Below are 14,967 nucleotides of genomic sequence, written 5' to 3'. Positions count from 1 at the left end.
CTTGATGTCATTACAGAAAGGAATTTAGGGACAGGTCAAAATGGAGCACAGGTTGAATTTGCTAAGAGAAAGAAGGAAGTCCCCACTCTGAGAGATGGGATGGAGCACAGGCGTTAGAGAGGAAGCGCTGGTACATTTATATAGGTAAAATCTACAGCACAGGCCCATGATTTAAGGGGGTGCTTTTAGTTCTGCTTTGTGTTGGTGACAGACGTGTTAACGATTCCTACTAGGAGTCATTTTCTTTCCTTCTTTGTTTTTGATGAAAAAATACTAATAATTTCCCCACCAGAGGATTTTTTATTATTCTGCTTTGTGAATTTACATAGTACTTACATAGGAGTCACACTGAGGGTTTGACTGAGAGTATGACATATAGACACAGTAATCAGATGTAAAAATACAAACCATGAGAATATTTACCTGTTGAGCAAAGGCACTCTCAGACCTGCTTTTTAAAAATTATTATGGGCCAGCAGATAAGGTCTAATAATTGATTGAATGATGCTGTTTGTGATTATGTTTCACAAAATATGTGAAAGTGACCTTTAAATCTGGACTTTAATCCACGTGAAAGCAGACTTTGACTCCAGACTTGAATTACAGCTACTTTGGTGTTATCAGGCATGTCTCCCTTCTTCCTATCCTCATATCTTCTATCCTTCTTTTAGGTCATGCAGGATTTGTATTTTTGTTTTGGATTATTGCATTTCTGCATAATATCCAGAGTGTCCCAAATGGCAGTATCTCCTTTTTCCCTAAGGCTGAGAAGAAATATTCTAGAAGAAATAATCTAGAAGAAATATTTCTAGAAATATTCTAGTGGCGTGTGCGTGGGCACACACTCACGTATATACAATCATAAATATTTTATCCATTAATCCCTTAATGGATTCTTAGGTTGCATCCACTTCTTGGCTATTGTGAATAGTGCTAAAGAGAACATAAAAACACAGATATCTCTACAAGATGCTGATTTCATTTCCTTTGGGGATATACTCAAACGGGGATTGCTGGGTCATATGATAAGTCTGCCGAGGAACTTCTGTGCTGTTCTCAATAATGGCTGTATGAATTTCCCTTCCTGCCAACAGTGTACACATGTCCCTGTTTTCCTACGTCCTCACCTGCACTTATTACCTCTTAGCTTTGAGAAAGGCCATCCCAACAGGTGTGAGATGATGTTTCACTGTGGTTTTGATGTGAATCTCCCTGATGATTAGTGATGTTAAGCACAAGTTGTGTTTTAACAAGCCTTCCAGAAGGATTCTAATGTGTATTAATGTTGGTGAATCACTACTCTAAAAAGACACAGCCACATCAGTGTATATAGCAGCACAATTCAAAATATCTGAGCTATGGAACCAACCTAGGTGCCTTTCAATAGATGAATGGATAAGGAAAATGTGGCATATATATACACAATGGAATATTACTTAGCCACAAAGAAGAATGAAATTACGGCAATTGTTGGTAAATAGATGGAACTGGAGACTATCATGCTAAGTGAAATAAGCCAGTCCCCCAAAACCGAAGGCTGAATGTTCTCTCTAATATGCAGATGCTAACACAATAATTGGGGGGGGGGGCAGGTAGACATCTTTGGATTAGGCAATGAGAATAGGAAAGATAGCAGAATGAATTGGACATAACTTTCCTATGTTCATATATAAATACACGACCAGTGTAACTCCACATCACGTACAACTATGAAAACGGGAAGTAATATTCCATGTATGTATAATATGTCAAAATGCATTCTTCTTACAGGAGTGTGCCACCCTGCCCAGCTCCTAAATTAAGCTTTGTCCCAAACCTGCTTTCCTTGGTTAATAGAACCACCAAATCCCTTGTCACCTAGGGCAGAAACCTGGGGGCTGCCTGGCCTCCCCTCACCTTGCACATGTATGAGTTGCTGGAGTTTGAGGTTCCATTTCCATCCTCTCTCTCCTCTCTTCCAGTAATGGCCTTAGGCCAGCCCCCTAACATGTCTCCCAAATGGCCTCTCGGCCTGCAGTCTCACCCCACCCGCTTCAGTCCGTCCACTCCGATATGGAGTGGACCTCTCACAAATGAACACAATCATGCTGCTGAAACTGTCTTTGCTGGCTTCTTGTCTGTCCATAAGCAATTGCTTTTGATTCTCAAAATTTCCACTATTTTTTTTTTTTTTTTTTTTGCAGTACTCAGGATTGAACCCAGGGCCTAGCACATGTAGGCAAGAGCTCTACCACTGAGCTGCATCCCCAGCCCTAGCAATTGCTTCTGATGGTGTGTGACTGGAACCGATTGTTTAACAAATAAAGGCTTATTTTTCTTATGTGATGAAAAGTAACAAGCCTCTTTCCACTGACAACCATTGGTAATTTCTTATTAATCTTATGGCAATGTAAAGTGCATTTACAATATAAATAAACACAATTTTAAGATTTTAAGGTAGTGGGGCCTAAGCTCAGTGTTTTTATTTTTTGCTTTTAAATCTCCTGGGTTAATTCTACTATGCAACCAGAGTTGACAAGTACTGCATCTCACCCAGGTACTTCTGATTTACAGCTGAGGTCTAGAGAGAATGATCCAAGCTGATATAGAGGGGCATAGTTGGGTTAGCAACCAGGGTGGAGCTATTAAACAGATAGCCTATGACATGTGTCATTACTAAGATGCTTCAGTATCCAGCTACCTCTTGATTATAGAGTTTGCAGACTCCTGATCCCAGGCCGTTTACTCCTGCTCACTAATAACAATCTAAATTAATTTTTATATTTTTCCCTCTCCAGTTTTTAAAATGCATCAGATACTTCATGATTCTCTGTGTAATCATGCACCATTTCATTTTGGTAACAACTTTTGTTTTTGCTATTTACTTACACTAAATACATGCAGGTAGGACTGGCTAATACCATTCTTAAGTCTTTCTAATTTGCTCTCTAGTTATTAGTACATTTGCTTCTTGAATTGAAAAACAACTCATTGCACTGTTTCCTTTGGGTGTCACCTAGTTCTGACATTTTTTCTACAATTCATAAGAGAACTCTGATGTCTGGGAGGGCCTTGGAGCAAAGGCCTGTTGACAATTTGTGATGTATGATATGCAGATTTACAGAAAACACTTATTTACTGAGAATGAAAAAGGTGAAAAGTGGAGTTGCCTTAGGTGACAGAATCATTTAAAAAATAAGTGTGGGAAAGAGATAGATGAGATAAAGGGGAAGATGGAAGAGGGAGTCCTGTGAAAGAAAGCAGAGGATAAGGATGTCAATCCAAGACTGAATTTCTGTTCTACCTTTTGTTCATCTCTTAATCACAGAGGTCCCCCATATGGCTTCATTCTCAGGAATGCCAGAATGACACATTAAAAGCTGCTCAGTTACTGCAGTACAAGCTAAAATCTGATCTGAGGTACCTGCACCTACTTCTCACTCTCTACAGAATTAGTCTCCCCTCATTCAAGGGACACATTCTGACTGTCAGATTCAAAGCATGTTCTAGGTTTTAGGGGAGCTAAGCTATTATCGGATTCTGTGGACTTCTCAGACATCATGACTCTCAGTGAAAGTGGCCTGTGCAAGAGTGAACTTTCTAAAATGACGTGTCTGAGTCCTCCAAGCATGATCCAGTTTGAAATACATGAGGTCCATGACTACATGATGGGACAGGAGCACCCTAAAGTCAAGGTTGGAAGGAATAGTCCTGCCCTGATATTTGCAGGACTAAGACAAGAAATAGAGGACCTCATAAGATATGGTAAATATTTAGATATCATAAATCAAAATAACACAGCTAATAAAACAAATAAAACATATCCTGTCTTTCTGTCTCAACAAATCTGAACCTAGCAGGCAAGTTCAGATTTGGAATTCTTGGACTTTGAGTTCTGTGTAGGAAGATGACAGTGGCAGCCTGCAGACCTGGTAGCACAGGTATCCAAGTCTCCTCTATATCTTTCTAAATATTTCTGAGCTCACAAGTTCTTCTTGGCCTGTTCATACCCTGGAAGCAAAATCAAGGATACTGGGTCAGGGAATTCTAGGGCCTTGGGTACTTGACTGGTGTTCTAGAACAGCGGTTCTCAATGGGAGGGGGATTTGGCAATGTTTGGAGAAATTTTGGGTTGTCACAGCTAAGGGGGTGGGGAGAGTGCTACTAGTATCTAGTGAATAGGACCCAGGGATGCTACTAAACATTCTATAGTGTGCAGGAAAGTTTCCACAGTAAGGAATTATGTGGCCCAAAAGGTCAACGGTGCCAAGATTAGATAACCCGCTGAAGGAGGACATGAATACTGTTAAATGCCACAGAGTTACAATTCCTTAATTCCACTTTAGAAAGAGAGGTGAGGTTCTGGGTGGAGGCACTTTCTGGCTTCACAGATTCATAGAAGATGTTGCCTGAAGATTGACAGAACAGGGTCTTCTAGAGCGGGGGTCTTGACTAGGGACCCCCTTGCCCAGGTGTGAGAGTGATCCTGCAGAACCCAAAACTTTTCCATGGAGCCAAACAAGGAGTTGTCTAGGCTTCATTTGAGTATCTCAAAACAGCTGTAACTTATTGTCCCAAGTGGCCCCTTGTATCCTTGGGTTGCTTTCTTGGCAAGTTTACAATGACCTGCAATCTATCTCCCTCACTTCCTGGAACACAAAGAAACTTCGGCCTTGGGCAAAGGCCCTTTGGCCAGCATTGGCATTTATGTAACTGTCTAGCATATGCAAGTTCATCTGGTGAATACTAGTAAGTCACACTTTCTAGAGGATGACAAATATGAATTGTGTGTCTCTGATAGCAGATGCATTAGATTTCAAGGGCCTAAATAAATAAAATGTTTCCCAGATAAGTGCAGCTTCAAAACTAAATTCTGTTTTCTGAGCTTTGGGGGTAATGCAGATTGTATTGATGAGCCTTTGAGGAGATGGAGAGGATTCAAATCCCACAAAGCAAACAAAACAGAAATTCCAGTGGGCATTTTTCAGTCTTCCCCATGTGGGTCTCTTCTTGCTCCCAATCTGGGTCCCTTTGGTCCTTTCTTCCAGCTCTTGTCTCCGGCTTGCGTCTCACTAGGCATCAAGAGAACAAGTCAGGAACTCAGAATTCTTAGTTTTCACCCCAAAATTTCTGAATCAGAAATCAGCCATCTGAAGTTTAGCAATTCCTTTAGGTGAACTAACAGTGGCTTTCAGGATAAGGAACCTTACCCTTCCATAGAAAATAGTTCAGCTATCACTTTTTATTCAAAGACACATTATTGAATGAAGCAGGAACACTCTCCTCCACCCAATGCATTATCAAACTATTTCCCCAATAAAAGTATGGGTTAAGATGGGGGAAATTCTTATTCTGAGAAAATTTAAGCCATACCAGTACAGACAGATTCATATTCACTGTAAAAACAATTGTAAGAGAACATTAGTGAAAGTTTATCTTGCACTGGAAAGGTATCCAAGTCTCCTCTATATCTTTCTAAATATTTCTGAGCTCACAAGAAAACATATGTTGATCTTTAAAAATAAAAGTATTGTTTGCTCATTTCATTGTCTTATTTTTTAAAATATATTTTCCTTGAAAGATTGGGTAATATTTCTCTCTCCTATTGTATGAACGTATCATAAATTATTGAACCTTCTCCTTGAGCGTGTGTCCTTAGTTAGAATCAGACAAAAAACTCTGATTCCTAGAAGCCAACCAGTTGCCATTTTGACATCTTTAGGATTTTGGCCTGGCCAGACACAAATATGAAGCCAAACAAGTAACAGTATGGGGCAAGGACTAAGAAAATTGTAAAGAAGAAAATGTGAAGCCAGGGATTGAGGAATATCGACTTTATACACAACACCACAAAGCCAAAAGCACTGTGAATAAAAAAATGAAAACTACAAAAAAACATCCATTTTGGAACATTCCAATTTCTGAACAGCAAACGAGATATTATGATCACAGTCACTCATAACTAACAACATGTCTAGACGAAGCAGCTGCAGATTTCCAGGGAGAACCATTTCACATCTTTCGGAAGGGAGAGGCCGTTTTCCCTGGGTTTCGGGTTTCAGGACTTTTCAAACCGCGGCCTGAGCGGGTGCTGAGCGGGTGCTGAGGACGGTTCCCAGCGCGGCCCTCGGCCCCGCCCCCTAGCATTTATGGCCACTCGCGTTCTAAAGCCGCCGTAGGGGGCAGGCAGACCTCGCGGCCGGCGATTGGTTCCGGGATAGAATGTGGGCGGGCCTTGGGGACTCCGGCCTATAAAGTAGCCGCGAAGCTTCCACTCCGGTTTGCGCCGGCGTCTCCCGCTTCGTGGCTTGCAGCTCCGTTATCCGCGCTCGGAATCGGACTGCCAGCGAGTTATGGCAACGAAGGCCGTGTGCGTGCTGAAGGGCGACGGCCCGGTTCAGGGCACCATCCACTTCGAGCAGAAGGCAAGGCCCGGGGCGTAGGTCCGCGGCGAGGCCCTGCTCGCCCGCCAGCCCATGCACCTGTGTTGGGAGCGGGCCGTGTCGGGCCGCCATCGCCACGCCCCCGGCCTAGAGGTCCGCGCCGCCCGGGACCTTGGCACCCGCACTGGCGTCCGCGTGCGTCCACTAAGTGCTGAGTCACGGGGCGCGCCCGCGCTGCGGCGTGTAGCCGCCGGCGGTCTGGGCGGAGGTGCGGGCGGAGAGCGGCAGAGCCTGCCGGGCTGGTGCAGATAGCTGCGGGCCGGGGAGGCGGGTTGCTCGCGGGGCCTCGGCCTCCGCTAGCGGCCGTCTGGAGGCCAGGGTGGGGGCTGGTCGTCTGTGAAGTGGCGCTGGCCCTTCCCTGAGCGGTCTTTTTCCTGCCCGCGTGGGTTTCTTGGACACACTGGCGCAGTCCGATTTCCGGGCAGCAGGGTCCTCCCGAGTATTGTCGCATGCGTTATCTCCTTGGGGCTGCCTTCCCGACTTCAGTGCACTAGATTGGGGTTCTGCGAATTGAGTTCCGCGGTCTTTAACAGCTTTCGAGCTAAGATTGATTTTTGTATTTTTATAATGAAAACCAAGAATACTCAACAGAGAACGGAAGTGGAACTTTGCAGGATGGTGCTGGCCCGTCTCTTGGTCGTGGTCGGGCCAACAAGGACAAGAAGATGGCCAGAGATTTAACTGGGAATTTTCCAGGGCAACGATGATCAACTCTGGTTGCACAGTAAATTAATTTGGGGAGCTTTTAGTAAATATAGATACCAAAGGCCCAATCCCCGATCAAGAATATAAAAATCTGTCTCGTGCATTGCCTTTTTTTTTTTTTTTTTTAAGTTTCCAAATGATTTTAATGTGCACCTATCCTTGAGAACTGTTGTTTAAGAATAGTGGGTGGGGTAAGAGACTTGAAATTGGCACTTAATAACAGGTTTTAGAGCATTCCTTAAACCAAATTCACTGCTCTACTAGCAGCCAGGTTGCCCAAATGGCAGACAATTTTTTTTTTCAAGGTGGGATCTCTCAAAGATAAATTTACGAACAAATTTTGTAAAATAAACATTTTCGGAAATATTCATTGCCAATAATGTTTGCAAAATATGTGTTCTGCAAGAAAGATAACTTGTGATAAGACTGTCGCCAGACCATGGTAATGTTACCAACCAAAGGTTTTGTTGTGCTTGGCTTAATCATGAGAGAAGATTTAATATATGAATGAGATTTAGTCCTCAAAATGGTTTACAGAAATGTGAGTGGGCAGGAATAGAAGTGTATGCAAAGTAGTGTATGCTAGGGAGAACCTGGTATTTGAGTATTTTGGTCTCCACCTTTTCTGAAAAAGATTCTTTGGCTTTTTCATTTGTCAGATTGGGTTTTGTCTCCCTTTTCTCCTCACCACTGCTGGAGAATCCTAGGAAGCCTCTAAGGGATCCTTTCCCTCTAGCCATTGGAAAATGTGAAGACCCACCAAACTCAGTTTCCTGTTGGTTTTCCACCTGTCTTGATCACATTGTTTAGTTAAGCTCCAAACTTCATATTGGTGGTGCCCTTTGTACTTGATAAAGACACTTGGATAGTTAAGCATTACAGCTCTACAGATTGGCAGATGTAATAATTTGGCTATAAACTGGTCTGGCCTTTTTCAAATTTAAAATTTTGGTTTAGTTGCCCACTTTAAAAATCAGAACTTTTCACCTCTAAGTTTGCTTTCCTACTCTTACCTTGAAAATTTTGGAGATGTGCTCATACTGAGCTTCCATTAACCCAAGACAACACTGGACTGGGGCAGTTTATATTCATTTTTGCTTCCCATGTCAGTGTTAACGCACAGTGGTACCTGTCCCTTAGGGTGTAACTGTACAACTGCTTCTGAAGAACTACTTACTTGTTCTGTATGCATTGCCCATGTGTGGGTTGGGGTTTGAAAGAACCTGCCCTTTTTGCCTGTTGATTCTCTGTTTCAGGGTGAGGAAGTGTTCACATTGGATTTTTTCCAGAATTAAAGGTTGTACATAGAGGAATCATAATTCCTATTTTCAGAACAAAAAAGGGCAATTGTATGAATTGCTATTGTATGAATGCTTTCTTTGAGCTGTGTTTTCAGATGCAAAATTAAACAAGACTCCGAACTAGAGAAAAAAATTTGTAATTTATAATTACATTATAACAATGTTATATAATTATCAATTATATTTTATAATTTGTAATTACACTATGAGAATATTATTTAATACATGAATTATATTTAGTAGATATCTTCAAAGTAGATATTTAGTCTTTTACAGAGAGGACAGTAGTGGTAGTATGTGCAGGTATCTATGAAATGTATGGGGAGGAGAACTATACTTGTTGATCCTGGTTATTAAAACAAATAAACAACAACAACAAACTAAGCTAAAAACAAAGATACTAGCATATGTATTACAGTGTGATGTAGTTCCTGTCTTATGTTTTATTTCAGTTCTTGACCTGAGCTATGACAGTAGTGTCCTTAATTTCTAGATGCAGTACCATTACCTGGTATGACTGCCTGAATGGCATGTCATACTACTTTGTTTTTTTCTGCTTAGTTCAGTGGTTTGCTTGTTTTTGTTTTTGGTATTGGGGATTGAACTTGACTGCTGTACTACTAGGCTACATCCTCTGCCCCTTTAAAATCTTCTATGTTTTGAGACAGGGTCTCATTAAGTTGCTTAAGGTTTCACTAAATTTTGGAGTCTGACCTCCAACTTGCAATCCTCTTGCCCTCAGCCTCCTGAATTACTGGTATTGCATAGGCCATGCCTAGCCCAACTACTTTAGTGATTTTATTGTCCTTTCTTTTTGTTAGTGTGGAAGGTTTCTAGATTTCAGTGCCTAAAAAAGACTTAAAAAAAAAGAGTATGTTCTCTCAGGGTAGTATATTGTCTGACTACTAAGTGAACTTAGAGTAGAGAATGAGTCCTGGGGTAGCAAGTTGGATATTGATGGGTGTTTTTTTTTTTTTTTTAAATACCCAACTGTTTGCCCCAAGGAAGAATATCTGCATGAAGAAAGAGCAAAGGGCCAATAATGAGTGTATGATTTGAGGTTCTCTTTTTAGATTATTAATTTTTTCATGTATGGTAGTTGAGATTGAACCCAGCGGTGGTCTACCACTACCACTACTCCCCCAGCCCTTTTTATTTTGATAAATTACTGAGGCTGCCCTTGAACCTTTGATCCTCCTGCTTCAGCCTCCTACTGCTGGGATTATGGGTGTGCACCATCACACACTGTTTTGGGTTCATAAAGTTTGATATGGGACTGAGTATGTAGCTCTGGGCTTGATCCCCAGCACTGCAAAAGAAAAAAGGTTGGCTATGTACCTGTGTATTCACTGTGTACAAATACAACCTGTTCAGAAGCATTTACTAAAGAAGTACTTAGTCATATTTACATATTCATTGCAAGAGTCACATCCTACAAAGTGCATTACACACATTTGACATTTAGGTGCTTACTGCCTTCCTGCTGTGTTATGCTGCTCTGTAATGTGCTTTTTATATGTTACTTTTTATATGTTACTTAATCCTGAGCAGCAGTGTTAGAACAAGGAGGTTCTCACTGGCTGGGAAGTAGTGGGAGTCTGTCTTTATCACTTTACTGTGTTAATAAAGGTAAGTCAACTGTTTTCTTTGTTCAAAAGTACTTGTATTCTCAAACTTAATGCACTTTTCTTTGAATAAAGGCAAATAAAGTTGTGGTATCGGGATGCATTACAGGATTGGCTGAAGGCCAGCACGGATTCCACGTCCATCAGTTTGGAGATAACACACAAGGTAAGTTTTGCAGTGCTCCACTGACCATACCTTTTCGAGCTAGGAAGGCAAATAGGACTGAGTAACCCCTCACTGGTAAAAACCTTCAACTTTTTTTTGAAGGTCAAGTTAAAATAAAATTATTATTAAGGCCAGCCTTAAGGAAATTAGCCACAAAACTGGTATTTGACTATTACGTGTGGGAAGGAGAGAGAAAGGAGTTTATGATTTTGTGGAGTTTGTGCTTTTTGCGGGAGGGTACGTCCTGGGGATTGAACTCAGGGGCACTTGATCCCTGAGCCACCTCCCCAGCCCTATTTTATATTTTATTTAGAGACAGGGTCTCACTGAGTTGCTTAGTCCCTTGCTTTTGCCAAGGCTGGCTTTGACCCTTCTGTCTCAGCCTCGGGAGCACTGCCCCTGGCCTTATCTTGTGTTTTTTAAGAACACAATAGGAAACAAGTAAAAGCTCCTTTCTTGTATTGGGTAATGATCTCAGGTGTTTGTGAGCTGGGATGGGAGCTCCTGCACAGCACCTGATTTGTTTGCATTACCCCCTGGAACAGCTTCACACCCAACTTTAGATCCCTGTTGGGACATGATTACAAACTCAAGATAGTATGTAGACTTGGTGCTTTGGAATGAATTTCATTTTCTTAATTTGGGATTAGGAGCAAATTAATGAAAGATTACAGATTAAATTGCATTTGGTGATCATTTGCCATATTTGGGTTATAATCTGAACTTCAATCATGTTTATAGATTTGGGATGAGTACTTGATTGATTTTGCTGGAACTTGTTTTTAATGTACCATGGTTTGTTTCCAAATAGTTATTTTAGTGACCAGATTTTACTGGTTTCAGTAATGACTAAAATTCCCAACTTGCTTCTACCTCTGGTTTGGGAAGTGTTCGTTGTGTAGCTTTGACTTGGTAAACTACTTCCCTTAACCTGCTGTCTTCTTCTACCCTGGGGCCTGCCTGGATAGAAGCTATAAACAATGGAAGCTTTCCTTTGGTTGTTGAATAGAGAAAGCCTATCATGAAAGGACCTCCTGGGCTGTCATGGCTGTGTTCTTTGTGAATGACGTCTCTGGTGCACAGGAATGCCACATCTGGGTGTGGCACAAAGGTGCTATTTAATATTCTGCCTATACCAGGTAAAAGCCTCAGACAAACCAGGAGAGTCTTTTGATATATGTTGCTTAAGAGATAAGTTTTTTGGAATTAGACATGCTACCTTCTTAAAACTAGGATCATAAACATGAGATTTTAACTCCTAGAAGACCTGTTGAAGTTGTCTGGCCTACCATTTCATTGTGAAGAAGCCAACACCCAGAGAAGGATATTAATTTGACTAGTGTCAGTAGTTAGAATCCCAGTCCATTGTGTTCATACCAAGCTGTTGCTTCCTGTTTTTATTATCCCAGAAATCATGCGCAGACCAGTGCTTTCTCTATCGGAAGTTTTGGCAATGATCATTTTCTTTTTAGAATTTATTTTGGAATTTTGATTGATAAACTAGCTGACCCCCCCCCCCCCTTTTTTTTTTCTTTTATAAATAGGCTGTACAAGTGCAGGTCCTCACTTTAATCCTCAATCCAAAAAACATGGTGGGCCAACAGATGAAGAAAGGTGAGCTGCAAGATGCTGAGCTCCTCTGAAGTAATTGTGATGTTTTGTGGCGTTGATAGTGTGCACCGCTTGCAAAACCAAGCAAGATGATTGAGTGTTGTCCCCTGTGCTTTTGAATTTGTTGTCTTCCACATAGCTTCCCCACCCCTTATGCTGAAATGGCTTATTACTTGGGCTAAGGCGGTGACAAATGGGAACACTTAAAACAATTAGGTTTTGTAGCATTTATTGAATATAGAACTAATACAAGTGCCAAAGGGAACTAATACAGGAAATGTCAAGAGTAACAGTATTGTTGGCCACTAGAAAAGGAAAGCATCAGTGTGAACCTAGGAAGCTTCTGTAGATAAAAATGTCATGCTGGAAACTAGCTGAGTCCCCCATTTGTATGTGTGTGTCTTCTGAAGACCTTTCAGAATATTAAGTTTAAGGACAAGATTAATTTATTTTTATAACAGAAGGCCTAGGGGCCTAGCTTTCTTAATTGTTCCATTAACTGAGAGGGATAACTCAGTAGCTGAGTTTACTATGTGGTACTTTATCTCTGAAATTAGAGGTTGCCCCCATCCCAGGACTCCTTCTCAGCTTGTTTTTAAATTTATGTTTTCAGAATTTTGTCAATCTGGAAAAGTGATCTTTTTTGATACATACCTCTTAGTCTGCCTTATATATTTGACTCAGTCATGTTTTAATTTAGTACATGAATCCTCTGATGTTAAGTGAAAATCAGTGCTAATCCATCTGATAATTTTTCAATGCCAGGCACGTTGGAGACCTGGGTAATGTGATTGCTGACAAAGATGGTGTGGCCAATGTGTCCATTGAAGATTCTGTGATCTCACTCTCAGGAGAGCATTCCATCATTGGCCGCACAATGGTGGTAAGTTTTCATATAAAAAGGATATGCATAGGATTTTTTCTCACATATAGTCATGTATCTTTTCACCATTTTCTCAGTGGTTAGTCTTGGTTTTTAAATATTCACATAAATTGTACTTTTAGTTCAGATTAGGAAAAGTATTTTATTCAGTGTCTACAGTGAAGATGAATTAATGTATCTAGGTTAGTTAAGAACACTGTTCTGCTAAGGTGCAGTAAAAAGCAGCTTATATTTGGCCATATCAGATCAAATTGGGGAGATACTAGTTTTTAGTTTTAAAGCAGCCATATTTTATTGCCATGATTGTTTCCCCTTGTAGGTAAATAGAGTATTTTGTTGAATCTAAAATCTGGGATGGACTTGAGTATTCATAATGAGTCAAGTGTGTAGGCTGCCATATGGAGCAGTCCTCCCAAGTTACCCTGGAAGCTGCATCTACTTCATGCACGCCACCTGGTAGGAAAGGCTCTCTTGCCCCGTCAGGGCAGTTAACATTCAGTAGGCACTTCCTTTCAGTGGACCCTTTATCCTTAGAATTTTCTTCAGCCCTATTGGTGAAGCAGAAAAATCATTTAATGTACAAAATTTAAAATACCATTGCTAAATAGTTTTAGGATTCTTTCTTATTTATATGTCTACAGTTCATTAGGCATGAAATTTTTGACTATAACTAAGGTTACTGTTTTTTCATGGAGAATGAAGACCATGTGGCATTTGGGTTTTCAGTATTTCTTTTAGAGATAGCAACACTTAGCTAGTGTTTAAAGGTAACTTGTCTTTGCACCAACAAGAAAAAACTTTTTAGTAGTTTCTACTTTGAAACTCCTAGCATAAATGTTAGTTTTTGTGTTTTTTTGATAATTGGATTATTTTAACATGTTGTTTTCTAATATTAAATGATTTTTAGAAGTCTTTTAGAGCATTGTTGGGAAGAGATTCTATATTACTTGATAGCCCAAAGTTAAATGTTCTTAAATTTTTTTTAAAGGTCCATGAAAAACCAGATGACTTGGGCAAAGGTGGAAATGAAGAAAGTACAAAGACAGGAAATGCTGGAAGTCGTCTGGCTTGTGGTGTAATTGGGATCGCGCAGTAAACATTCCCTTCTATGTTGTCTGAGTCCCAGTAACTCATCTGTTATCCTGCTAGCTGTAGAAATTTAACTTGATAAACATTAAACATTATAATCTTAAAAGTGTAATTGTGTGACTTCTTTTTAATTGCTTTAAGTGTTGTAATGAGAATGATTTACAATTACTTGGAAATATTGTATAGTTTTATAAAATTCATTTAATTAAAATGTTTTAACAATCTCCGTATTTTACCACTTATCACATGTGGGTATTAAACTGAGTTTCTTCAATTCTCATTCAAGCTTGTGAATAAACACCCTATGTAAGGATGACATTTATTTTGAGCCTATTAAAGTATCCAAATCAAAATTCTAAATTAAGCTCTGATACTCTTATACATAGAACATGAATTGAACAGATGTAGTAATACTAATGATTTCATAGCACTTTCAAAACGTTTTGAGAGGGCATCAAAATGTAAAAATTTTTGCAGCTCTCTTTTTAGCTATGGCAACCCAAATTTGTCCTTTGTCAGCTTTAGGGGAATTTCCCTGCTTAGTGACTTAGCATTTTGATTCATAAATTACCTAAGTTTATTTTCAAAAGCATGTAGTATGGTTTAAGAAAGCCCTTTCATAATTTTTAGTGACTTGTAAAAGGCTAATTACACCTAGTTAGCTAAGATTAATTGACCTACCTATCAGAATGATTTAACTTTACAAAGTGGAAGTTGGCACAATCTGTTTTCTTCAGATTGGCCCTCTCATGATACTACAAGTACTAGCAGGTAGAACCAGGGAAATATTTGTTCTGGCTGTTAAAATATTAGTCTTTAAGAATTTACTTACTTTACCCAAGTTGCAATTGAGTGAATTAGAGAAATCAGTTCTCTTCCTTTGATGTAAATATGTATGTACCTGTGAGAGAATGTGTTTATCGAAGGTTTGTGACTATCTGGATGACAGTTAAGAATTGTATAGATTTCTGATAGGATTGTAGTTTATTCTTGGTTTCTCTACCATAAATATGTACTTTATGAAATGTAAGAGGTCATTTAGAACAACTAAATTTGAAAAAGATACTGTTTCCAAAGTTCAGATTTGAGATAAAGAATATGCTCATTAAGTGGTTAGATGGTCTTCAGATAAGAGAATTTTAAACAGTATTTCCAGATTTTGTTA

General features: G+C 40.0%; 1 protein-coding gene across 1 annotated transcript; it reads left to right on the top strand.

The window, feature by feature from the left end:
- Positions 1 to 6,248: 6,248 nt before the first annotated feature.
- Positions 6,249 to 13,914, top strand: Sod1 (superoxide dismutase 1). Its single transcript, XM_027929251.2, has 5 exons — positions 6,249 to 6,404; positions 10,129 to 10,219; positions 11,764 to 11,833; positions 12,596 to 12,713; positions 13,702 to 13,914. The coding sequence occupies exons 1-5, from the start codon at positions 6,333 to 6,335 to the stop codon at positions 13,807 to 13,809; spliced, it is 459 nt and encodes a 152-aa protein (XP_027785052.1). The 5' UTR covers positions 6,249 to 6,332; the 3' UTR covers positions 13,810 to 13,914.
- The last annotated feature ends 1,053 nt before the right edge of the window (positions 13,915 to 14,967 follow it).

Source organism: Marmota flaviventris, chromosome 8 (assembly GCF_047511675.1).
Source record: "Marmota flaviventris isolate mMarFla1 chromosome 8, mMarFla1.hap1, whole genome shotgun sequence".
In the NCBI taxonomy this organism is placed as follows: domain Eukaryota; kingdom Metazoa; phylum Chordata; class Mammalia; order Rodentia; family Sciuridae; genus Marmota; species Marmota flaviventris.
The sequence above is the reverse complement of the archived record's forward strand: the minus strand, read 5'-3'. Positions and strand labels throughout refer to the sequence as shown.

Bases quoted from the DNA above. Each gene is read 5' to 3' on its own strand.
- Sod1 (XM_027929251.2), top strand. From the start codon at position 6,333: ATGGCAACGAAGGCCGTGTGCGTGCTGAAGGGCGACGGCCCGGTTCAG. The intron at 11,834-12,595 runs GTGAGCTGCAAG...TTTCAATGCCAG, and splicing joins GGGCCAACAGATGAAGAAAG to GCACGTTGGAGACCTGGGTA. The intron at 12,714-13,701 runs GTAAGTTTTCAT...TTTTTTTTAAAG, and splicing joins TCATTGGCCGCACAATGGTG to GTCCATGAAAAACCAGATGA.